This window comes from Cygnus olor, chromosome 13 (genome assembly GCF_009769625.2).
Source record: "Cygnus olor isolate bCygOlo1 chromosome 13, bCygOlo1.pri.v2, whole genome shotgun sequence".
Taxonomy (NCBI): Eukaryota; Metazoa; Chordata; class Aves; order Anseriformes; family Anatidae; genus Cygnus; species Cygnus olor.
In genome coordinates this window covers 16,247,926-16,274,398 of record NC_049181.1, presented here as the reverse complement: position 1 = coordinate 16,274,398, position 26,473 = coordinate 16,247,926, and the positions used below count along the sequence as shown (strand labels likewise).

General features: G+C 43.0%; 2 protein-coding genes across 4 annotated transcripts in view; both read right to left on the bottom strand.

Moving 5' to 3' along the window:
- Positions 1-1,775: 1,775 nt before the first annotated feature.
- On the bottom strand, positions 1,776-7,385 carry ASB12 (ankyrin repeat and SOCS box containing 12). 2 transcript variants are annotated; one of them, XM_040572799.1, is made up of 3 exons: positions 6,433-7,385; positions 3,660-4,504; positions 1,776-2,627 (listed from the first exon to the last, which is right to left on the bottom strand). In XM_040572799.1, the coding sequence occupies exons 2-3, from the start codon at positions 4,480-4,482 to the stop codon at positions 2,494-2,496; spliced, it is 957 nt and encodes a 318-aa protein (XP_040428733.1). In that variant the 5' UTR covers positions 4,483-4,504; positions 6,433-7,385; the 3' UTR covers positions 1,776-2,493. The 2 variants fall into 2 exon arrangements, with proteins under 2 accessions (XP_040428733.1, XP_040428734.1); XM_040572800.1 differs by lacking the exon at positions 6,433-7,385 and adding an exon at positions 6,359-6,396.
- Positions 7,386-14,529: 7,144 nt separating this feature from the next.
- The window catches only part of MTMR8 (myotubularin related protein 8), a 32,843-nt gene continuing 20,899 nt past the window's right edge, over positions 14,530-26,473 (bottom strand). For both annotated transcript variants that reach the window (XM_040571874.1, XM_040571875.1), the window contains exons 8-14: positions 26,003-26,112; positions 24,729-24,854; positions 23,032-23,081; positions 20,797-20,997; positions 20,257-20,385; positions 19,143-19,269; positions 14,530-17,907 (exon numbers count right to left, since the gene is read on the bottom strand). In XM_040571874.1, the coding sequence (XP_040427808.1) occupies positions 17,626-17,907; positions 19,143-19,269; positions 20,257-20,385; positions 20,797-20,997; positions 23,032-23,081; positions 24,729-24,854; positions 26,003-26,112 (1,025 nt within the window). In that variant the 3' untranslated portion in view covers positions 14,530-17,625. The remainder of the gene's footprint in view (positions 17,908-19,142; positions 19,270-20,256; positions 20,386-20,796; positions 20,998-23,031; positions 23,082-24,728; positions 24,855-26,002; positions 26,113-26,473) is intronic.

The following is a 26,473-nucleotide window of genomic DNA, read 5'->3' as shown; positions in this document are numbered from 1 at the left end:
TGGCAGGCAGAGGAAGAGGGAGCACAGCAAGAAAGGCTCCAAAAACTCCTCCTAATCACCAAACACCCAGTAATTAATAAATGCATGCAGCTGGCATTAGAGCCACCAGCTGGTACTTGCTTAGTGTGATTACTCTGAAAATGAAGTTTTTCATCCATTCAAGTATTAGCTGATTTGATTTCCATTCCAGGTCAGCAGGGCCTGTGAGTCATTATCTGCTTACACCTGCCTGACGGCCCAGGCACGGTGCAGGGGGGTGTCATCCCCAAAAACCCATCCCCCAAAACCCCAGGGGCAGCTCACCTGCTGCAGAACCAGCTTTCTTCTCCACAGCTGCACGGCGAAGGCTCAGGACCCCCCAGGTGATGCAGACTCAGCTGCACTCCCCTGCCTACAGCTGAAAAGCAAAGGCACCTTTTCACCCCCCCACATGCATGAGTGGTTTGGTGGAGGCGAAAGCTGCGCCTGCGTGAGTCCAACCCTTCCCTGGATGTTTGGGGAGCACTGTGACAGCAGCAGGGCATAAGCTCCAACTCAAAATCCTGCAGGGCAATACAGAGTAGAACAAGAACAGGACCAGAGTTACCTGTCATCAACTGCAGCCAAAGAGCCAGCACGTGCTCCTGGGTAGAGCTTGAAGTGTATGCAACCCCCTCAGGCCTTCGTACCTAAAACAACTTCCCTCTAACTTCTATTGCCATTTCTGAAGAGAAACCTGGAGGTGAATTAGTGCTGAATAAGCAGCTGGAGGGTTTCTCCACACAGCACAAGCCAGCGTCAGGCCCTTCAGAGGAAGGCCTCGTACTGTTTAGAGCAGCCTACAGACATGATAAAAATCTGCACTTTTATAAAGCCTCCATAAAACCACGCTTCCTAGGATGTTGGATCATATCAGATAGAAATGCATTCAAAATAGGTAGGAAACCAGTTCATAGCACCTGCTAAGCGCCTTGATGCAGCTACACCAGCACACCCAGCAGGAGGCAGAGCTACAATACCACTGCCTTGGAGGTCAAGGGCATCCAACCCTCCTGCTGCCCCAGTCCCCATCTCTGTGCACGCACGCCTGCACTGGGAGCAGGCAGAAGGGCTCTTCTTTTGGATCCCCTGGCAGTGGTTGACTTTAAGAGGGCACAGAGCACTCGGCTCTCCCAGGGCTGTGGGGATGTGCTGCCACTGGGTAGAGGAACAACTGCTCGTGGTGTTAATGCCTTCCCCGAGAAGAGGCTGCTTCATATCGTCTTGAGGAGAACAGGGCCCGTTAGATCAGGCAGCCCTGTTTCGCAGCTGACGCACAATTACTCCCTGCAGAGTGATTTCCAATGCTTTTTCCAGGCCAATTTGAAGCACACCGAGCTCAGGGGGCCTGGATGCTTCTCCCAGGAGGCTTCCTGCAGCCTAATGGACACTAATTAATAGATTCCACAACCTCTGAAATAACAATTAGATTGGGAACCAATAAATAATGCAGGGCATGCCTGTGTTTACAAACAGCGACCTGCACAGAGCTGATGGCACACTGACATTGTGCAGAAGTTCAAGAGCTGCCAGGAACCCACAGCAAACCCCGCACCCTGAGCTCCCAAAGGCACCTTATGGTGTGTGCTTCCCTCTGCCTCTGAGGTACAACGACACTGGAGTGAACAAACTACAGGGGATAGATGCTGCTAAATCCTAAAGATGGCCCAGGCTGCAGCAGTCAGTCTCTTTGTCACTTCTGGATGATGTCAGCCGGGGTTTTAGTCTCTTCTGATACCAATTAAACAATATTTTACCAAACAGATCACAACAGTTTAATAAGAATATTAGCATACATTAAAAAAAATCCTGCACGGTCACAGGCACCCAGCCCAGACAGACACCCCAGCCCCTCAGCAGTAACATGACCACTTCTGAGGAGGGGAAAATGATGCTTAAAGATAGCGCTGGAAAGGGGAGGTGCGAGATTGGGCATCGGGGACTTTTGGCTCTGAATACTTACTGCAGCCCTTGCCTGAGTCACCTACAGGTGTGGTCATGGGGGAGCTGCACTGGTGTCCCCCTGGGCTCAGGAGCACCCCAGGCACGGCACGGAGGAGGTGACAGCCACATGAGAGCACTGGGGCAGCGGACTGTGGCTGAATGCAGCCTCCTGCTGACCTTGCCAGGCTGCAAGACAGAGGAAGCACCTTGGAACCTCTCTGGGAGATGGGTCTTACGCGCCGCTGAGGCCACGCTGTGGGGAAAGACCTGCAGGTCTGCTCAGATCCTGCTCTGCTGTCACTCTGCTACGCCTGGCACAGAGCAGGAGCTGAAGGCTTCTGTTTGCTCTCCCACTCCTCTCACTATCTTTTCAGGCAGGCGATGCGTTTCAAGAGAGACTTTGTAAGCAAAAGTACTTTGCGGTCGCAAATTCACATCCGTTTCGTGCTGTGCAATGGCAGCATCAGAGCAGCTTTTAATTCAGGCATTGGGCACGTTTCTGGGGCAGGCATCTTCCATGGTGTGTCCCTGCTAAAGCTGATGTCGGAGGTAGCTCACCAGCACCGGGGGGATGTCCAGCTCGCCGAGGGCCTGCGCGTGGCCAGCCTGCTTCAGGAGGCGCCTCACCGCCAGCCTGGACTGAGACATCAAGGATTTGGGATGAGCTGCATAAGGAGAGGGGGAAAAACAAAACCATCACTGCAGAGCTTCAGGACACACAACCCTGCTCCCCTCCAGCTCGTGTGCTGTCAGCACAGGGAGCGCTGATGCACCCAAACCAAGCATCTGCTGGGGCTGGGCACACGGTGCAGTCAGCCACAAGCTTTGTGGCACATGTTTTGTGGGAGCTGGGCACATAGAAAGGAAATCTTCCAATATTACACTGAAAAAGTGCCATTTCCCTGGACCTAGGCAGCACAGGAAAGCTGCAGCAGAAATGAGAAGAACAAAGAAAAGCAGCGTTTAACCCAAAAGGTTTATATTAAGTGGAAATACCAGGCTGTGGAAATTCCCACATGTTCCAGATCAGCCCCAGCAGCAGTGAGGACAGTCGTTTAAAGCAGCTCCTTTAGGAAGCTTCTAGAAATATCTATGAAAAGCAGATGCCAAGGTGAGTCCGACTGTAACCACATAAATGTATGCAGTAGCTGCACCAAGTCACACCAAAGACCCCTAATTGGGTAGTCTGTCTCCAACAACAGCCAGCAGGGGGAACTGAGGATATTTGGTGGACATTAGAAGCAAGCCGTGCCATGATACACTCCCCTAAATCCCAGCAATTTCTTTTGGGAGTTTCCTGGGGCAGCATGTGTATCTGAGCCATCATTTAATCACCGGTGGTGGACCTGTTCTCTGTAAATTTGTTAAATCCTTCTCTTAAGGTGTTCAGTATCAGCACCTTTTTTGTGGGTGTTTTTTGTGTGTGTGAACACCATCGTCATTGGGGGAGAGGGAGAAAGAAAGAAACGTTCAGAATAAAATGGCAATAATATTCAAGAATGTAAGCCTAGAGAGAGCCATGCTCTCAAGTGAGGCTGCAAAGAGGGTCAAAGCTTGCAAGAAAGCCTTGCCCAGGCTGATCTCCCCCTCTCTGTGGGGGAACAGAATTAAATGGAAGGGGAATCCAAAGCAACTTGCCCCCAAATAAACAAAAATTGGTGCTAATTTCCAGCCCTGGTGCCACATGCACAGATTACCTCTCGCCTGCAGCAGCAGCTCCAGGCCCTCGCTACCGGGTGGCATCTTTTCCACCGTGACTTTTGGCAAATAGACGTCGGCTCCAAAGTCGAGGAGCAGCTTGATGAACTCACGCCGGCAGCCGTGCCTCAGGCAGATTTCCAGCAGAGTCTTGGGCTCCTTGATGCGCGCGATCATCTTCTCTTCGGTGCAGTTGTAGTTGGGATCGGCGCCGTAGAGCAGCAGCATCCTGAAGCACTCCAGGTGCCCGTAGACGGCCGCGAGGTACAGAGGGCCAGAGCAGGCGGCGGAGTTGGCGGCCCACTCGGGCACCCTCGCGTGGACGTTGGCCTCCGCGCCGTGGTCCAGGAGCTGCTGCAGGATGCCGAGGTCCCCGTCCCTGGCTGCGGTGAGCAGCGGCGAGCTGTTGTTGTAGATGCTGCCGGAGGGACTAGCCCCTGCCTCCAGCAGCGCTTTCACGCACTCCAGGTGGCCGTTGCTGACTGCCGTGAAGAGCGGGGTTTGGGCCTTCACGTCCAGGCTGTCCACCTCTGCCCCGTGGGCCAAGAGGACCTCCAGGCTCCGGAGGTGGCCCTTGGAGGCAGCCAGGCGCAGCGGGGTGCTGGGAACGCCCCAGCCGCTCCGGCTGTTGATGACCCTCTTGTACCTGTCTTGGCTCAGGAGCCTGTCAAGGGTTTGATAATCATCCTCGGATACTGCTTGGTTCAGCTCCTCGCTTTCTCTGTTACCTTCTTCATCTTCTCTGGGCTGGAGCATGGAGAATATCTTAGTGATATCCATTAGGCTCATTTTTTTGGTCTGTCTCCTGAGTACCACTTTCATTGTAAACAGTAAAGCCCAATATCTATGGGACAACAACACAGGGTTAGAACCAGTTACCTCTGACACCAACCCTACCCTTTCGTTATTTCTACACATTATTGAAGGAATATTCTCAAAAACAACCATATTAAGTTTCTGACACGTGTATCCCACTGCCTCCACAGGTGAGGAAATCCACACTGGATTGATCCACATTAAGGCAAAGACTGAGGACATCGCTGTAGCACTCGAGTGGGTCACCTCCCCTTAAAACGTTGCAATTAAGAACATACCAAAAGAGGTGAATTTGGTGAAGGCCAAAGGCTGCGTGGACGAACTCACAGACCTCTTTATTTTAACTATTAAATGCTTTTCTGCTGCCCCCAGAGGTGGGGACAGGCATGGGACCACTCACAAGATACTCAAACCCAGAGCTCAGGAGGGAATCTGCATGGCCACAAACTTTTGCAAGGACTCTGCACCCGGCTGGTAAATGAAGCTGCCCATTTTCCCAAAACCCTCAGAAATCACCCCATCGAGCTGTTCCCAGTGAGAGCTTGAGGAAAGACCACGTGTGAACAAGTAGCAGAATTAACTCTGCTTCATATGGGCCAACGCTTGTGTAAAAAGCCTCACTAGTAGCTGCATTTCCAGGTATTTTGAGGCCTACAGAAAACACGATTTAGGAGCTGACAGCATCTCTGGGTTTTGCTCAAGAACGCTCACAAACAAGAACTCCACTTTTCAACCCAGTCACTTTTTTTTTTAAGGGATTGGATTTCACAATAAGAGAGGAAGCTAACATGAACATAGCCATATTGTTCAAGGATTTTCAGCATTGCCATTCCTTGAAGTGTTGACATCTAAATTCAGTGCAATGAACTCCCTCCTCTCTCCTGCCTACTCAAGGAACAAGGCTGCAGGAAGGATCCGTGTGTTTTCCAGCAGGCTGTGCAGGGAGGAAAGAAAGGGGTTCCTGAGCTTGTTATACCCATACTGGGGGGTGTTTGCAGGGTCTATTTGCAGGGTCCAGCCTCAGGGTGGCCGGGCAGCACCAACAGAGAGGGATGTGATGTGGGACAGGCAGCCAAGCAGCTGGACGCACTACCCGGGCAGGGCAGAGGAATTCCTCGCAGCACCGCGGCCCTGCAGCAGCTCGGGTTTCCTGCAGGAGAGGCAGCAGCAGCGGGAGGGCTCGGTCTCCCCCGCCTCAATGCAGCAGGGCGCAGAGCAATTAGCCCCATTCTGCAAATGAGCATCTGATGGCAGCAAGGCAAAGCCACAGGAGACGTGTCCCACATCAGCCTTTGATAGCAAGGTGTGCAAGCTCAGAGAGCTCCCCTGTGCCGAGTCACCTTCGCATTGCAGCTCTATTTTTGGGTTTGAGCGCAAGTTTGACAGCAGCTAGTGAAGGCAAAAGCTCTGTTGCACGTCCGCCTGTTAAATGAACCCAACCCATTTATGGAGAAACACTTGGAATTATATATTACTTTTATTCTTTAAACACACCAATAACAAGTGCTAGGGCTTTGGAAACCTCTCTACTGACACAGCTAATAGTTGTTTGGGGGGGTGGGGGGGGAGCTATGTGTGGGATGGTGGGGGTGGGGATTGAGGGTCAGGGATTATTACAGATTTGATCTGAAAAGAAGACAGTTATACTTCCAATGAAAATAGTCTGGAAAAATAAATCCAACTGTAATATTTCCTGAAGACACAGATTAGGGGCAATACTTTGACAGTGTAAACACTGGTGTGAGGAGCTCGCAGATGCTCCTTGATCCAAAAAACTAGAAGTCAGAGCTTTCAACACTTCAGATAATGCAAGCTGTCCGTGTATCTGTGGACACAAAAAAGGCTGGAGCCGAAGATGACACAAAGAACAGAGTATACTCACACCTTTAAAGCTCTGGCTACCAAGTGATCTTCAACACCCCACGCTGCCCACGCATCACTATGCTGCTGCCTTACCTCTGTGAGGTAGGTGACGCTCACACCCGAGCCAGGCAGGGCTGCCGCAGTCCCATGGTGAATTCCCCCACGGTTTGAATGCAAAATGGAGGTGAGAGAGAAGTTCTTGCTCCGCCAGGGATGGACATCCACTCCGCGCAACTGGAAGGACGCAGGCTGTCAAGCTCACAGCTGAAATGCCACTGCAGGGAGAAGGGCCAGGGAGCTTGGGCTAATTTTAGCCCCAGCAGGCATTTATCTTCCCACTTCCATTCTTGGAAAGTTCCCACTGGGTAAATATAGATAGGGGCAGCAGGGGGGAGACTCAGACAGGTGCAGGAGGCTGTTTGACCCAGGGCAGTAGCTCCAGGCAGACACAGGCTCCATTTGCTTCAGTTTCCTTGCTGAAATTGCAGGGAACTGCTTAGTTTTGAGCCCATGCTATGACCCAGCTCACCAGGCACTGCCCTGGCAGGACAGCCCTGCCCTGTTGCAGCACTGGCCTTCACAGCACCACCGTCCCACTGGATTCCCCGTTAATGCCTCTCCTGAGTGCCTTTTCCACTTTCAGAACAATAATGGGCAAAAGGTGCTCTCCTCCCTGCTAAGCCTGCCAGAACAAGCCACCTTTTTGGCTTTATAAAATTGCACGGCATATAGCGAGGCAAAAGCTTTACAGGGGCAAACACAAAAGGGGGAAGGAGTGCTTGGACTGTCTTATCAAAAGCTGTCAGCTGGTAAGTGTAATCGTATTTTATCCAGTTCCCTGTAAACCTTTTCCTAACTTTTTGGTGGTGGAGCAGGAATGGTCTGACAGCTTGAAGAAGCACTATCAGTGGTACTAGATAATGAGAAAGGAACCAAGTTATCCAGCAGGAAAAATCTCTGCTGCAAGAACTGAAATCAGGGGACTCTGCAAAACATGTTTGAAGTCATGTCGTTCCCCTCCTCTGCACTCCAGTGAGTTTATAGTTGCACTGTGAGAAGTGTGAAGAGTAAGAAAGTGAAATATTAACAGGTTTTAGACTTTTGGCTTACTTGCAGTTTCACTCCAAATTTACTCAAAAATATTTATTCTACAAAAAGGTCCATTTCCCAAAATCAAGGCTCCGTAAAATTAAGAAAGAAATGTGAATAAACATCTGAGCAAAAGCTGGAAGTTAAGGATTTATTAAATATCAAGAAGCTGCAATCACAACTGGGATTCTGCAGTCAGAAAAGCCAACCGTGACTGGAAAGCCATTCAACAAAACACAGAAATAAAAACAGCAAATAAAAAGGCAGAGTATGGGGGAGGGGGGGAATACAAATAAGTCAATACACCTTGAGAAATAGGAAATGCAGGAAACTAAGAATTTAGACATGAAAGGAAACTCCTTGAATGGAAAATTTAGGGATAAATTGCATACTCTTTTGCTGCTGCTTAATTTTCAACCAAGAAATCTCAGAAGCACTACCAGCTTTTCAGCAAAGAGCAGTGATAAATAAATCCAGGAGTAATGAAGCAAGGAGTTTGGAGTACTTGTTGAATAAATCTACCCTTCAAAACCACACAAAAGCAAACTGAAATACTTTTTATGCTCCTGTAAGTGCTAAAGAGCCATGTTAAACAGCATCTTGCATGACTACTTAAATCAGTAGATTCAGATAAACACTAAACAGGAGCCCAAGCAGAGCTGACTGATAAAGTCAGCCCCATTTTGGTTAAGCTTCCTAATGCTTCAAAGCCTGGGGAAGGCTGAGGAGTCAGGAGGAGCATTTGTGATCTGTCTGAACACCAAAAGCAATTGGACTCACCCTGAGCTAGTTCACTGACCTGACACATTCTCTAGGCAAAGCAATTCCTTTCTCAGCTGTCCATTAACTGGAGAAGAATTAAAGGGCAGAAGTAAATTTAATGCCAATCAGAAAGGTTTTTTTGGAAGGTAAATCCTGTCCAGTGCAGTTGCTTTCATTAGAAAGATTATAGCTATTAACATAGCTGAAAAAAAGTAATGAGTTTTCTGATTTAACACTGCAAAGGATTCTGACTTAAAAGTTTAGCACTAAACAGTACCAAATAAATCATTTTGCATTAGGATTAGGGATTTACTAAGAGTCCTCAAGGTCTGAAATGCAGTTATTGTGTGGGGATATTTCTGGCTCCTGCCTTTGCACTATAAATCTCTGCAAAACAGTAACAATGCCAGAGCTGCTTTGAACTTGGACTTTACCTCTGTGCCCATTAAAATACCTGCTCGCAGCTTGCTGGCACTTAGCCTGCCTGTTCTGCCGGCCACACGCTCAGCACTCACTCGGAAGTGGCTCTAGTGACAGCCCCCAGCAGCAGCGTGATTCGGATTTTAGCCACGAGAGGGCACGAACGGACACCCTGCACCGCTCGTACCTGCACACGGACAGCTTCCAGGGCACTCCTCAGCATTTTATAGTCAAATGGATGTATTAACCTACAAAATGCGTGGTTAAAACCACTGTGAGACGAGCTCACTGAGCTGAAGAAGGAACCGAGAAACTTCTTCCTCCTCCATGAGTAGTAATTCCTCAAGGAACTTGAGCCACGGAGGCTCAGCAGCACGGAAAGCCAGCTCCCTGCTTTCACTCCCTTCCAGGCACCTGTTTCTTTTCGGATCCAAGGACGTGCTGGAGCCAGCGGCTATAAACTGATGCTAGACTATGATCATTAAGGACCTGAAAAGAACCCAAACTCAGCATGTACCCACTCTGTTATGCGAGTTAATCTGCGTGACACTGATCTTTCACATAAATCTGCCTGTTTGTCCCAGCATTCTCTGCTCAATGTGCTCCAGGCTGGCAACGCTCAGGAGGTTATTCATTGCAGAAGTAGGGGGTCTCTTTCCTTTTATTTTGCACTACTAAAATTCAATGGTTTTAATTTCAAAGATTTGAAGGTAAAGTAAAACCCTAAGAAGTTCTGAGTCATGCCACCCCCAACGACAACTTTGCCCTGAGATCACAAACCATATACTCAGTAAGCAAAGTTTTTTTTTTTTGATTATTCAAAGTATTAGGCAAAAAGAACAGGCATAGAAGAAATACCTGCTCTTAAAGGATTCTCCAACAGCAGGTAAGATTGCAACAACCTTTCAGAACCAGGATTTCTGACCTGTGAATCACCATATTTACCTCACTTTTTTAAACCACACATTGGATCACAGCATAACAACAACAACAAAATCACTGCTTTCAAAAAAGCAGCGTTCAAAGGAAAGGAATCAGCAAAAGGAAAGTGTTAAATTCTGAAGTGTTATGCGAAAGGAAGAATGAATAGGATAAAAACCAAGAACGGGATTTGATTTTCTTAAAAGAGAATGTGCTCCCCTTATCTCGGTACGGTTAGATCAGATGATCCTGAAGGTCTTTTCCAACCTTAATGATTCTGTGATCTTCATCCTCTCCCCAGTTTCCCCTTTTCAGGTAAGATCTGTAAACACTTGTCCTGTTTAACTCCCTTCCATGCCTCACCGGTAAGGGTGACTGTACAGAACAACCCCAGAACACTTGCAGGATCCTCAAATTCTTGAGAATCGCAGCCTCAGCCTTTGGTTCATGTCTGCTTCATTCCTGGTGTGCCAGCCAACAACCTCATTAGATAAGAGCAGCACCTGATAACTCTGCTTATACACAACTTAACTGTGCACCCCCCCGCCCGTGTTATTTATTGTTATTTATTTTACCAGTTCCTACTCACACTAGATTCCTTGCTCCTCTCTCCCATGGCTGAGCAGGCTCCAAGATCCATTCCTTGTTAAGAAAAGTGGGGAGGAAAAAAAGATTCAGTAAATAGCATTCACTTTTCCCCAAACCACTGGAATAGAGACATGGGAAATGAGGCTCTGATCTGAGTTAAAATGTGTATTACTCTTATGGTTACTCTGTTTTGTTTCTCCCATCTCTTCCACCATGCCCAAGTGAAAAAAAAACAACACAAGTTACAGGAAAACACTTGAATATGGAAGCTTTGGATTGCATGTGAGAAATTGTAATTAACACACCTTCTGCCTGTAATCAGAGACATTTCGTCTTCACTTTATTTAGTCATGTGAACTTGCAAGGATTTGCAGCAGCTCCACGTTAACTGACCTGTGCAGACACATGCAAGGCACTGGGGGCGTTTCCTCTCACCGTGAATAGCGATGGTGAAGGTTCAGTTCTGTTACTGCACTTCATTAACAGACGCATTTGTCCGTTTTACATGTGCATGAAGTCTCAAATTATTGCCATCATCTTTAACTGCTAGGTGACTGTACTGAAAGGAACAGAGCACAGAGTTACGTCGCCACCAAAGAATTTGAGTACTACATTACTCAAATTCCGCTCCAATGCAGAATTAAGTATTTAAACGTTTCTGGCACATATGAACCTGAACCTCAACAAGACAGCAAGTTCGCTTAAATGTTTTTCCCATCTAAACAGTAGGCTTGACCTCAGTGCATAGCTCCAATTAAGTTTACTGATCGGTATTTTTATTCAGTGTATTTCAGGAGCTGTTCAAAACTAGAGCTGATAGAAACACAAGCTTTTAGCAATACTCCTACAATGACCCTACATGCAATCTACTCCCTCAGCACTAATTAGCTTCAATAGGGAAGTTTTAAATCCCCCTCAGCAAAGATGCTGCCTAACAGACAGTATGTTTCCCCAAGATGTAAGTTAGTTTTATCTATTCCACCCATGCTATATTCATTACATGCTAACAATCCAGTTCAATGCAAGCAAGTAATCTAGGTAAATGAAAAATTTCTCTGAAAGCATTAGGAATATTTAAACCAAGCAAAATAAAAGAAAGACTCTCAGACATCTGAAGACTGAGTATACCCAACTGTCGGGCATATTTTTGGCCTCCATACATAGAAGATATCCATTTTTAGGATGTACAGGGCAGTGGGAAGGATTCACCAGCTGGGTAACAGGTATTGGCTTTGGGCCCATTCCTAGTGTTCATGGTCTCACCGCCCTCCTGACTGGTGATGGATAGCTGGGGGCTATTCATACTTCAGATTTAAGCCTGAATGGCCTGGTGCTGAACTGACCCAGGAGAAACAGTTCCTCTCTCTCTGCTGCTACCCTACCCTTCTGTATGTTCTTCTGCAAGTGCCCCCCCATCTTTCACATGGCATTAAAAGCCTCCAAACACTTTTTAGAATTACTTGCTAAAATAGCTTACGCTGCTTCGCCAGGCACACATTTAAACAGTTTACATAAATTTACCAACCCAAATGGCATCCCCAAGCATTTTGGAGAGCCTTATAATAAACAGCAAATTAGCTGGTATCACTTTGTTTATATCTGCTTTGCAGAAGTGCATTTAATTGTAGGATTCGACTGCTGCAGCACAGGTGTAAATTAAAGCACCAGTTCCAGCTTTGTATATAAACAACACAAGTTTTGCACCTGGAATCTCCTTCTTCCTCAAGCATCCTGCAACCACACCTTGCCCCAGTACTTAATTTATGATTAAAAGAGAATCGCACAGAAGAGCATTTTTAAGCAATGCCATCAGCAGACAGATTGCAGGTTCTTTGCTCAAAGCTATCAGGAAGAAGTCTCTTCACCTGTTACCATGCAACACCTGCAAAGGTCAAACTCAATTCTTACAGCAGGCCAGCAGGAAGGTTTTGTAGCTTCTCAGAAAGCTTTTTAACTCAGCTTGGAGCAATCTGTAGACAGTCTTACCTAGGAGTGAGGGATAGACGGCCTTCCAGGAGGAAGAAAACACAGCAAAGATATTAGTTTTTATATAAAACTAATAGTTTTATATAGTTTTTATAATAATTTTATATAGTTTTTATATAAAAAGAAAAGCAATCTAAAACATGTACAGAAGGTACTAAACTTTAACACCCCTTAATCACCATCATCATAAAACAAGAGTAAAGACACCAAGCAGCACTGTGTACCCAACAGTCCCTCTGAATCCAGCGAGGTCACCTAGTTTTTATTCTGTAAAAGAAGTGGAATCACATTAAGGTAAGATTACTACTTAAGAGTCTTTAAATGCATTTATACTTCAAAACATGAAGTTCTGCTTTGAGTTTAATTAACAAACAGATCAATCATTTCCTTTAAAAAGGCAAGGCATTTATTTTTGTAAGAAATAAAAACAAACCGTAATACAAATGCAACTTCATGAGACAAATACATTTAGAGAAAGGACACAGTGCTCCTCTAAACACGGTACAATGTTTTTAAGCAGTGCATTAACTAAAATGACTTACATATGTACAGCCATTGCAACACATTCAAGAACATGGGATTTATTCATACACAGTTCTATACAGATGTCCCTCATCAATTACACTAAGGACAACAACAGCAACTGACTTATAGAAACAGCAAAAACATTTAAAACTTTCAGCTGCATACTACACACACATTTAGGTAAGTTCCTACAAAGATCATTTGGTGATGATGAGAAAAGTACCATATTGTGCTCCAATGCATGTGACTAGATCCAGTGCTACAAGTTGTTCCAGTAGGATGCTGCTACATTGAGTACAGGCATATACACACAGGCCGCTGTTACGATATCAGGTCAACCATTTTCGCCTACCTTCCTTCTGCATTGCCTTGGTAGTTCAAGAGATGCCAAAAGGACAGGACTGCGTGTTTAAATGCTCACCCTAACAAATTACACTGACTGCAGTTGGCACTGACCTGGCTACAACTAGTGTAGAAGATGGACTTTACCATCCCGTTTACGTGGACTTTACCTGTTTTGGGACATTCCTCATCCAATTAATGAAGTGCTGTGTATTAATTAAGAACAAAACTACTGCATTCAGAACAGATTACTTCCTCCCACCCCAGATTTCAGGCATGGGAAGTGCTTCTGTGTGCAAGAGGGACAGTATGTAAACAAGGAACTGCCTCAGCCTCTAACGATCATTGGGTTTATCAAAAAATGATCCCAGCACTCAAAGTGGTGGTGAAGGGGAGAACAGAGAAACAACATTTTCATCTCTTTTGGTCACTCATGACTATTCGTTACTAAGCAGTGCCAAGAAGCTATCCCTTTGGGGGAGCAACTGCCAGGCACTGGAGCGACCCAAAGGCCAGCTTGGCCATAAAAGTGAACTGAAGCAGCACCTGGCAGAAGAGCTCTTTTAAATGCTTTCCCTGCACACGTTACAGGCTTCTCAGATGCAAGGGTACTTGCTGAGTGCCTACCACGGCTCATGATCCCTAAAGCCAATGGAAACAGCAGGCACAGGGCCCTTCACCAATGTGGGTATTTCTACCTGCAACCCATGAAGGTCTAACAGCTGTGATCCTGGGAAGTTCTGCACACCTTCAGCTCCCAGCAAAGGTCTCTCACCAGGACCTGAGAAGCTCACTGTAGTTTACTAGTGACCTAGAAGCAATTCTCCTTCTCTATTCCAGTCAAAGTAGTTTCATGTATCAACAACACCCATATGGTGGCCTCTTTCTAAGCATGTAAATGACAGGCATGCACTCAGAGCAGGAACAGAACACAGCTAAGAGGATATTACGCTCATAGGCTCTTCTAAACAGCTTTATCTCTGCTGTGGAAGAGGGCCAACTGGGAACTACAACACCTGTGGCCAAACTAAGCATTCCCTTTTTCCTGTAAAGCAGTCAGATAGTACTGGTTTGATTTTCCCTGCCACAGACAACAACTGCAAAACAAAACTATTTAAGAATCCAGCATTATGAGGTTCACATTAAGACATTCCACTTCGAAATAAAGCTAGGCGAATCCCTTCCTCTACTTCAGAAGAGTAGCTTTAATGCAGAGTATTATAGGCACTTGCCCATTGCAATATCATAACTATTTGTAGCAAGAGACATTATGCACACTGTAACAGACTATCTTGATAAAGCAGGAAGCGCTCCAGAAAGGGAAGAGTTTTACATGAACAGAACCCACCCACAGCAAATAGGATCCCTTCTTCCTCCCCGGCAGAGGAATCCAAATGGAAAGCAGCAAGTTGCATTGTTCAGTTAACAGCTCCAAATAAAAAAAAAGTACTCATCACTTCGCAACACGCAGATGTTCCACTAGGAATAAATAAGTTGAGTAACTCTTCACCTCTACAGTGCTCACATAGAAAATTCCTACCTAACAGTTTTTAATTCTTCCCTTTAATGCTTTCAGGGAACATATAACGAAGTCACTCACCACTGCCAGCAGGGCACTCCATAAGGAACCAGAACACGGGCTTTCTGCAAGACTCTAGGAAGCCAATCCTGGTTGATTAGAGACCTGAGGACACGCTGCAGTGCTTTGAACAGCTTTTCATTTTTTGGTCTTAAAAACACACCAAAAGTTCAAAACAGAATTCATCTTCAAAACAAAAAAAATGCTTCTAGCTAGTTGGTTTTCAAACAAATAATCTCATGGAATTCCAGGAAACCCTGATATCTCTTCCAGCTCCATAAATTTACAGCACCAGCATGAATGACTTTGAGTATGTTGTAGGCTTTGGCCAAGCTTGTATATATTAAATCCAAGCAGTTTAAGACGACAGATCGTTACCCTTTTTTTGGCTAGGTTTTGCATTTCAAAGTATAAAGTCATGCATTGTTTTGCTACTGAAGTCAAAAGCATCAAGATTATTAAAAGCTTATAAGTACTTTCAGTGTATAAAGTAATCTTTTCAGGGTTTTATGCACCTGAAGTAATATTGTAGTCAAAGATCTGTGGAGATGTCAGCATCCTATTTTAGGGATAAACAAAGTTCATTATACATTTTTTAAGATAATCTATGGTAATTTAAAAGACAAGGCAGTGTGTAAACATTTATAGAAACCTCCTGCAAAATGTTTTTATACAAAGATTAACCAGTGGTATATCTAAATCCTTCAGTAGTCAGTCAAAATTGTCTATAATTCTGTATCTCTAACTTTCACTAGAAAGTACATTAAAAAACTGTTGACGTAGAATAACTGGTCCTAAGAAATGCCTATCTTGGTCTCAATTTACCACTGAAGAGTTCTCTACTGAAGAAATTGTGCATACTATCCACTACTCTTTTATACCTAGAAAGAGAAGACAGGGTTAGTCTACTAGTTTGCTTAAAAGGAGCTCCAAACTGCAAAGTGCATATGCCAAACTGAGCTTTTAGGCTATGAAGAAGCAAAGAGAAAGAATCACCCCACTACTCTCCAGTGGAAATCTACAGCAAAATTTCAAACCCTGCGTATCTAGAGCAGCAAGACTAAGATTTGAGTGTAACCTCTTTGCTTGAGGAGTAAATAGGTATGGCAAACAAGGGCTGGCAGGCTACCTTGCTTAGTGCTAAGCATGATTAATGTTAATCAGATATATTTTTTTTAAATAGAGACACAACAGTAGATAATCTTGAGATCAAAAATGATGCATTCAGAAGTGTGCATCCTTCAAAATAAAATATATAGCTGTTTGCATTATGCAATATGCAGTTGCAACATAGCCACACAACAAACGTTGAGCATCTTCAGCGTAAGCGTATCTAGATCAGTATTGTTATGTGCTTCGCTTTGAAAATCAAGCACACACGCTAGCTCTCTCACTCATACCTGGAAAACAGCTATTTTGTGAAGCAGGCAAATATTACTTGCTTTAAGATTTAAAAACCTGCAACATTAGAAAAAGCTTCTCTTTGCCATTCTAGGCACCAAAGAAACTGTTCTCAGATACTGCCCTTCTTACTTGGGTCTTTTGATATAAAATAAAGATTTTCTTACCCAAAGTGACACTTGGGATGGTTTTTTGTTTCATTTTTTTCCCCCCTCTTCTTGAAAACGTGTTTTCAAGTGTTCATCATTTCATGACAGGTTATAAGCACACAAACAATGGCTACTGCATGCTGCAGTGCTGTAATAGACTAACAGAATGTTCCTACTTTTACTTTTTATTGCAGATTGGGAGGGGCTAACTTAGAAATTTTTTTGTTTCAGAATTTTATAGAAGAGTAAAAACCTGATTTTAAGACCTGATGGCAGCATCTAATTTAAACATAATCCAAAAGAGAGCAAAAAAACTACTGAATTTAGCTGCACAAAGGAACTCTTATGCAATTAAACACATCCATAGGATAAATTTGTCCAGAACAATATTGCAGAATAGCTTTTCTGTGCTATCCATTTCCCTGGGGAGATGAACCTTTGGAATGGAGTAAATGAATACATTTGTGTTAAACCTTCAACCTTAACCAGTATCTTGAGCTGAGCTTACTGCAGTTCAAAGGAATCAAGCAGCCCAACGAGCACTGCAGTGAGTCCAAGATGGAGCCACAGCCATGAGCCAAGATGCCCACTTCTCAATCCAATAATGGGTCACATCCTGATCTAGGTTTTGTCACCACCTTCACAAAGTTACAAAGTTCATCGCTATGAGGGAAATTGTTCATTTCCCCAGGTCTTGAGAGTACAGACCACCCAGCTCTAAGGTTTCACATGATTTTAACATTCAAGATGACATTCACTGTAATCACTCAACACATGATGTGAAATAACCATTTTGTGTCTCTGAAGCTACTAAACCAGCACAGATCCTTGGGAAGCTGGCAGCAGATACAAAACAGTGTTTAAAAATACTGACTACAAAGAAGACCAAATACTACACTCTACACTGGAATAATAAAAATACTACATTGCATTGCTAGACATTAAAATGGTCTCCATAAAAAGGCACAGAGTTTTTTTTTTGTTGTTTTTGTTTAACAAATATGCATAGGAAACAAAAAATGAATCAGTTCTGCCACAAGGTGAGGGTCCATGCAGAGATTCATTCAAAGCTAAGAAAATATTTTTTTTTTTTAATCAATTTTAGATGAACTGAAAGGGCATTTACAACCTCGCACCACCACTGAAAATAAACGGATTGCATCTTTCCTACTCCAGTCATGAACACTGCGCAATTTCTAAACCCCACGTTAATTGGCCACGATGTCTTTCAGCTTGAAATACAAGTACTGGCAGGTAGTTATTAACCTTAAACATTTTCATTTCCACTGAACAGTAAGGTTTACGCTAACTCAAGATAGCCTCAGCAGCTCTGTACGCATCTTCATCATTTTAGCCACAAAATGATGCAAACCAAACACAGACTGTGCTTGCTACAGCGAGGGCACAGCTCACTGCCAACACACATACAAACACTTGGCTGGAAAAGGTGGTCGCAGGGGCACAGACCCCTCTTGCCTCACCACCACAAGCACCTGCTTCATTTAACACAATTCTCAGAGCTGATCAATGGCACTGAGGCTCTCCTTCCTTAGCTTCAGAGTCTAAAACGTTGGTGTCGTTAAGATCATGGAGGTCTTGGTGATTACACAGGTTCTCTTTGTTCTTTTGGTCCACATCTGACATAACATCCATATTCCCCACTGAGATACCATTGGTCAACACAGGCGGTGGTTCCCCTTCATAATCCTGGGGAGTGTTCAGCATTGGTGTTTTTGAAGCAGCACTTCCTACTTTAGATAAGGAGCAAGCTTCACTGGGCAAAGGACCATCAAGGAAGGGAAGTTTCTACACAAACAGAAAGACATTTAAAAACATTAATGAAAACTGTTATTCCCAGATGTCAGGGATACACAAACAACTGTCAACATAACAGCCCCGTGTCAGTGCCACTTTAATGCTCAATTATAGAGCTGAAAAAGTAACACATGCGATTATCTATGCCCAGATAGAGCTTTTTGAAACAAACATGGGAAAACTGTTTGATCGATAAAACTACAAGTCTAAGCATTCACATTAACCTAGCAAAGGACACCGACACAGGTCTTCTCACCGATTTATTTTTAGATGGATCTCTCACTACTGTATTTTTAGATTTTTTATTTTTTAAGCACACAAAGGACATTGTAAGTAGAGCCTTGAGCAGAAAGAAAAGACACTTCTCCTTTCATGCAGCTGTACAAAGAAACTATGGAAACAAAACTACAGCCCTTTAGAAGCTAACAAGACTATTTTCCACTACAGCCCTGCCCCCACCTTCCCTCTTGCCGTGCCCAAACATCTATAATTATCTATATGAAGATAAAGATATATCTCTGGGGAATCTGACAGAACTGAGCAAACTTTGTGCGGTGTGTTGCTGTTTATTACACTACTGGGGTTTGGAGAAGAGAAATTGGTTATTTTGGACACGTGATTGCTGCCCTCCAACACCACAGAACAGACGTGGTAAATGTGCAAGCTTGCCCTTCATTTCAAGTGCTTCAGCGCCAAGGTAGCCACTTCTAGAGGACAATTCAGCCTACCTGATCTATGTACATTTCAGCCATTACACGAAAGCCAGCTTTCATCTTAATTCCCCTGTTTTAAAACCTGGCTGATCATCACTTTTTTCCAATGTGTCTTGTAAATGAGAAGACAGGAAAGAAGAATTGGGGAGCAAGCTGTAACCAACAATGTTTATATTTTTAGGGGGCAGGGGGACAGAAATTGAGCCCATTCTTTTCTTTCCTAACCCTCACATGAAGTTTGCTGCGCATCAGGTTGAAACCCAGATTTCTTTTAACACGTTTTCCTTAGAGAACTAGAACATTGTGAGCCTGCAACAGCACTTGACCAAACAACTTTAGAAGATGAGAGTTTTGGGTAATAGAACATAGTCATTACAGTAATGTCATTTAACTCCTCATTTTGTCCAACTCTGCACAGTATGTTGAAACAATTGTTTAATGCCAATATTTAATCCAGTTATATTTGCCAAAACCAGCATATAATTTTAAGTATTAGCAAGATTCGTGACTCACATTTTCCAATTCAGACGCATTGTCCTCTAGTTTCATCTTCTGGCTCATGCAGCTTAGCAGATGATCCAATACACACTGTTTTGGATGCATTCCTTTGTCAAAGCGATTGTACATCCCACACCAAAACCTTGAGAATGGGGCAAAAAAGAAGAATTAGGCAGCCAATTGTACACTACCGGTCATAACAGAAACCAGATGGTACTCAAGGCAAGAAGTATCAAACATTAGTAATTGATGTAAGAAAATGCCACAACCTATGACTATCAAATTCATATCGATAGACAAGTTTTCATAATGCTTTAACAAAGTTCAAGAAAAACTTCTGAGGGTTTAAGTAGTTCTTTCCTATGATCCACACGTGTTTGCAATAGGTATTAAAAGATGACAGATACACTGTTCTACAACAGATTCACTCAGGATTTGGGCAGTTCACTTTCCAGTCCTCAGTTCGTCCTACCTCCCTACTTTTGTGAAAACTCTTGGCCTTCCAGTAATAACGCTGGGCATGTACAAACGCATTTGCATCCCTCTCTCAGCAGGGAGGAGGAGTGAGCCAGAAACAAAGCACAACTGTCCACTCCAGCTGTAGCACCCAGGGCAAGCAAATGCACACTGCAACAAAAAATCCTTTCTTGTGAAAGTGTTATGCACTCTCACTGTGTTAAGCTTGGGCGTGACTGGACATTGAAATTCTCATTTGAAAGACTTCCTTAATATATGTTAAAAAAAAAAGAGGAAAGGAGGAACTTTCTTTAACAGTTGCCTACCCTCTCAAATCTTCTTGTCAGAAGAGGAAGTCGGAGGTGGTGGTGGTGTGTGTGTGGGGAGGGTGTTAATCTACCTAGGTGGAATCATTCTTCTCCTTGCTTTTCCCCCCACTATCTTTGTCAAAGGAAAGCAAAGGAAAAAAAATACAGTACCTGCATTTATTTATCAATTACTTGTGTACTACTATCTTCAGCTTATGGATGAGGAATGAAGGCGAAGGGTAGAACAAACCACTCTAATCAGCAAGAAGGTTATTTCAGTAAACCTGAGTTACTGAACCATTACAATGAAAGAAACGCCCCTTTTTAAATAAGTAACTTCTTCCCTTTTTAAATAAGTAACTTACTGGAAACTAAAAGGTAGTGTGTTTGGTTGAAGCTCTTTGTAAGCTGTAAATCCTTTGTACAATGGATTTCTCAATTCCTGCTTCTTCTGTAAGAGGAAAGGCCACAGAGAATGGGTCTTCTCAAAGATTCTGTCAATTACAAATAAGATCTAATCACTAAAAAAAGAATCAAGTTAAGTAGATTAATAATACTAGCTGTTCCAAGTAGAATTAGATTAAAGGAGCTAAGAATTACTTTTACATGGTATCTGCTGTATTTCATAAACACAAAATATATCATTGAGGAGTATATAATCGTTTAAAATGGACAATATCCAATCCAAGAAGCACTATCTGCAAGGTATTGTTTTAATTTGGATCACATCTGACTACAGTGGATATAATTCATCTACTATTTTTTTCCACACTGCAGAACAAACATCTCTGGAGACAACGCTACTCTTCACCAATCTACAGTTACATCAGGAACAAACATACATGCCCTTTTTCTAAAATTTGAAGTGATTTCCAGACTGTTGGCCCTATAAACTGCCAACTCACTTCAGATCCTCACGCTCCTTATGACAGGTCCCAAGGAAGTTTCCAAACTGGCAGGAGTAGACATGATCATGGATTTCAAGAAGGAAGCGCTCATTAAACTCAAACGTGCAAGGGAACTGCTGCATCAGCTGCCAGACACATTCAATGAACTGAGTAAAGACAGGGGACACTTCTTTTGGGTCACCATCCAAATGGCCACACCTAGAGAGACAGAAACAAAACATTCTTCGCTACTAGAATAAGAAGTTATTCTGCAGAGTCAGAAAAAAACATGCAGTTTATCCTACAACTACTCATTACAGTGTGCCACCTTCATGGGATTACGCTCTTGATAGGACTAAGCCTTCTCACACGCCATGGGATTCTGATCAAGTGCCAGCTTTTCTCTTGCAGGCCAGGTCAACATCATGAAAGCATTACTTGTTTGTCAAGGGTACTGGGTAGAAATGGGAATAGTTGGGCAGCGTCCCCTTCTCAAAAGGGAAGTTAGCAACGGAAGAGCCTACATAACAGACTTCTGAGCATCACAAGAAATGCTTGCGAAATAGGAATACTTAAGCCTACGCCATAACGCAAGCACCAGAGAAAAAGGCAATGTTCTCCAAAGGAGTGTCTACGGCTTTACCATAAAAAAGTAACACTAGTCCCTAACTGAGAAAACAAGGTTGGCATTAACAAGATTCTGTCTACCAGGAACAGCAAGAAACAATGAAAAAAAGGAGTCTTCTGTGATCTTCTACGGACACGAGAGTATTTTATGGTATAAGACTAGCCACAACGCACAGTGACATCCAAAATAACCTGATTTTGCCCCCATGGACAGCAGAAATGGAGTCCTGGTAGGCAACTTACTCAGAGAAAAAAAAAGCAAAAACCTTTTCACAGCTTTAGATGAAGTTCAGAAAAAATCCTACTAGTTCTACGAAAACCCAGCCAGAGATATAAGTGTTCATTATAAACCATAAGGAAAAAAACAACCAGGAAAAGAATGATGGTATTTTTGGAAAGCAGCCAACCCTCTGTTGTACTGTACTGACTGCTCTTTCTTAACAGGAAGAACTTAGGGCAGAATGCTCTTTTTCTCAGAAGGGATATGACCTGGAAATCCAGGGAATAAACACTGTGCCCCCAAACCTAAGTGGAAAAATTAAGTAAGATTTCTTATTACAGGGACCAAGTTAATCAGATCCCAACTAGATTCCAACTACAATATCGCAAGAAGTATGAAAAAGGACTGATTACCCTCAGAATTGTAAGACACAGGCCACCACTAGGAGAGGAAAGATTTTCTCCAGCTATTGGAACACAGGTTCATATTCTTAGGCAATGGTGAAATTTGGGTCTCGAGTACTTTTTCTATCTCTTACAGGGGTCTCATATTTGGAACAACCCTATATATTAGAAGAATAGGAGTATTGTTTTAGTCTTAAGAAATGTGAAAATAGTCCCTAAAAAGCAGGGCATTTGTTTGGCCAACAATTTCTGTACAGCTATTTTATCTTTGGATAGCTTCTTCTAAAGCAAGAGTTAAGCGTGCACACACGACTTATTTTTCCTTGATACACTTCATGGAAATGGACTTGTTTTACTATTAAATGGAGTCAGTTTCAAATCAAGAACAAAAGCCTCCATTTTTAACAAGCTAATACCACTGAGTAGACCTGTACATTCCCTCCTAATATTCCTTTGGACCATCTCAATTTCTAGTTTCTCTATGGCAAGTGGAGCAAAAAGTACCCCAAGGCAATATCCTCAATATATGCAGGCTACCAATTACTGGGATGACAACATTTTTACCGTGCTTAGAGAATGTAGGTCAAAACTGCTTTTTAGCACTACAGTGGCCTGAAGTTTGTTTTGTTAAGAGTCCCAAAAAACACTAGCTGAGATTTTCTGTAAGGAAATTATTAGAAAAGAACGTATCTTGCCAAAACATTAACAGTCCCCATATAATGCAAATGTGATTTTACAGGTAGGAAAATGCTCAAAATTCTAACAGTTTGTTCACGATTGCATGATTTCATAAAGTAATGAAAAGAACATCCCCAAAGAGCACTGGTGGAATAACCCCAGCAGATACTGGCCTCAGGTCACCAAACGATTTCCAAATTTCTTCTCCTCTATGCTGTATTTTCATTTTAACTTTTAGATGGAAGGCATAAACTTGAGAACACTATACAGGTTTCACTGTCAAGACTTTACCCAGTCGCTACAGCCAAGGTAACATGCTCTTACCTGTGAGAGAACTTGTGGCCCATTGCAATCCACTCCTTTTCTATCAGAACCTTTAGTTTCAAAACAGAGGTAGGAAAAAATAGTATTAAACTTTGTTCAGGAAAAGCAAAATGAAACCTTTAATATTAACTCCATGAAGCTTACAACTGATGCTTCCTGATGACCCTACAGTTTTAAGTATATCCATAGAAGTTAATGAAAACAGTAATAGTGATTTACAGGTTAGAGTTAACCACAGTTACCACTACAACATCACTGTTGGAATCACAAGTTACTTAAAAAAAGACCAGCACTGTATTAAGGTAGTTTTAGTTTCTGTGTTGTTAAGATCATAATATACAGACACAGCTAAAACAATTAACAGTTTAATTTGAAAAAGACCATCCTGACATTCAGCAAAATAGATCAGCAATTGGAATTTAACAAGTGTTTAACACACATGTGAACATAAGTACAGCTGTGTACTGAGCTCAGGACGCAATTAGAAAAACTGTATGTCTATTTCTCTCAAATAGAATGTCTGTGCTATATATATTTCCTGATAACATATTATTAGTAGACAAGGAAGCAGCATTTTCCTTTAAAATATGCATCATAAGGAACCAAATGACTGATGCTTAATCCTTTATTATGTGTCTTGCTAGATCATATTAAAGATCAATTCCTGATATCACCCTCCAGAGGCTTAAAGAAAAGTAAGGCAGAAATTCACAAGAAACTTATTTGAAAACTAAGTTACACTGCTTTTTTCAATTTTTCATTATTAAAGAGTTCTGTTGCATTCATCTAGGAATAACCACTGTCTTAGGATCTGTGTATACAGGCTATTTGCTCACAGGACAAGCATTTGTGCATTTTAATTACAGTTCCTGACCCTAATCAAAGCCACGTTCATCACACAGAATTGTCCGGAGTACTACCCAAGCTGAGGTAAATGTTTTGCACTGATATAATTTTAACTGTTAAAAGACTGCAGTGTAATCCAGAAACAAAACTAGTAATTAAAAAAAATAGCATGTAATGAAAGGAACAGGTCTAGCAGTACAACACAGTGAAGGAGCAAAATTTGCATTGTTCTGATCTCAGGGCTTCTTTTAAGGAACTCTGAGAACGAGCAGCAGCTTGTCTTTCAGTAATTAACAGAAGCAGATGAATGGAAAGGTCACAGATCACACTATTTATGCAGTGATGGTTTCATGTAAGAAAAACCTCGCAGTAGAAGCAAATGGCTAAATTCACGTGTAATGGCTTTAAAATAGGTCTTAAATGATGCACAGATTTTGTGTGATATACAGGTTACACACTTCCCTGTGCACATGAATGAGTTCCCCCATTTCAAAATCCTAGCAGATCAGTCTAACAGTCTTAAGTGACAAGCTTCTTCACCACTTCTTTTTGTGGATTGCTGCCAGAGTCCCATCCTTTGCTCACTCATCTCGTGATGAAATGTCTCATTAGCAGCTCTCACATGGACTTTCAAGGAAACAAAGATTTGGGAATTGTAAATCAACTGCCGCTGTTTTGTGCCCATGCTGTTCAGAGCAATTAAAGCTTGTTTATAGAATCAAAGCTGTTTTTATATAGGTCACCTACCGTTTGTTCCAGAAAATGGCCTAAAACATTTAATTAGGGCTTGTTTACATTTCAAATCCAGGAAGCACTTTTTCTTTTTGAAATTCCAACATTCGTATTCTTACCATGAATCCTTTAAAAGTCCTGTAAAACGGATCTAAGAGGAGGCTAGCCAGGGAGCAGACCTGCGCCGTGCGATCCCACCCATCAGAGCAGTGGACCAACACACTGGCATTTTCATCTTTCACAGCCTGTGAAGGAGACCAGACAGAACAGTTTAACAGCTTTCCAGCTTGGTTACTGTAATTAAATGCTGTCCCTTCATCTGCATTTACCAGACTGGCCTAAAACCCAAGGGGGAAATTTGTCATTTCTCATCTGGACCATTGAAACGCACCATTTCTGGGCATATAGCCATCATGCCCAGAAACCCCAACCTGAGTAAAATGCTGGAGCATGCCTTGTCAGCATGAGAGACTGTCAAGAAACAAAAGATCCTCTGATCTCAAAACACAGTTTTCTGAAATGCCAAGGATTTTCGGTCCTTTCCTCTGAGAAAAAATTTGGTGGATGAGTAGAGAATAATAAGTGGACACACAGGGACTAGGATAAATTAGAAGAGTTCACCCCAACTTCCTCCCATCGGGATTACCTTTATCCCTATGTACCGGTGGCAGAAGATAAATTCAGAATAGCTTCTTGCTTGCTACACCGTGAAATTTTAAGAGAGAAAAGGCAGCATTTACAGAAGTTCACTACTCTTGCCACTCATTGCCTGTATTCCCTCTACTATTACTGAAGAGCCATTTGCTTTACTGACTTTTTCCTTTTGCCTGGGCTGCAAAGTCACATTCTTTTCAAAGACTCTGCAGAAACAAAGACTACATTGAACGACAGAAATTAGCAGCCCCTGCACTCCATTAAACCAGGAGAAAACAAGCTCGTCTACACAACTCCTCATTTAAAACACAACAGTCCAGCTACTAATGAGCATGCTGCATTAGGAATGTAAGGTTACACATTGTTTGCACTCCTAAGGGTAGTGCTATAGGGTACAGATGCATTTCTACAGGTCATTTATTCATTTTCTATGACTTTACCCATTTCAAATGAGTAAGAATGTCCACGTAACCATTTATTATAATGCAGTCCACAGGATTGTCTCAATCCCTATGGCATTTCATTTAGTTCCGTGAAGCAACTCAGAGTGCCAGTTGGGTAACTGACTTGATGTGCTCCAACTGCAGGCTTTTTTTTTGTTTGTTTGTTTGTAAGAGGTGGGGCCAATCTGAAGGTTTTCCCACCTTCTCTCCAGAGACTGCCTTACAGCCTTGGAAGAGTCCCTAACATGACAGGTAAATACTTTTAAATTCACCTGCAGGTCTGCAGAGGGTTTTACCTTGGCAAGAAAGACGCCTGCATCCATCACAGCCTTGATGTGCCGTAACCAACCTGAGTTCTCCAGCCCAGTGAGGAAATCACTCATTGAAGGAGACTTTGTTTCACACACTAAGAACACAAACAAAAGAATCAGCTGAGACTCTGTTAATACCATCTTCTTCCCACCCCCTCATTATCCCTTCACAGCAGTAAAGTTTTGTAGGTCCTCAGTGTTAATATTCTCAGACTAAGTGTCCTGTCTAAAGGAAACAAACTATTGGTTGCACGTATAAATACACAATCCAGAACTTTTTAGCTACAAGAGAACAGTACCTTCCTCCTCTTCCTTTCAAAACTAGCTCAATTTAAAAAAAAATATTGAGGTTTCTTCAACAAAAATTAGTTTTTAGTGATTTGTTACTTCACTATTGATCACCATCACACAGACATCTAACAATTGCCAGCATGCTGTCGCTATCGGAGAGATCTG

Bases quoted from the DNA above. Each gene is read 5' to 3' on its own strand.
- ASB12 (XM_040572799.1), bottom strand. From the start codon at position 4,482: ATGAAAGTGGTACTCAGGAGACAGACCAAAAAAATGAGCCTAATGGAT. The intron at 2,628-3,659 runs GTAATCTGTGCA...CTCCTTATGCAG, and splicing joins GCTGCTGCTGCAGGCGAGAG to CTCATCCCAAATCCTTGATG.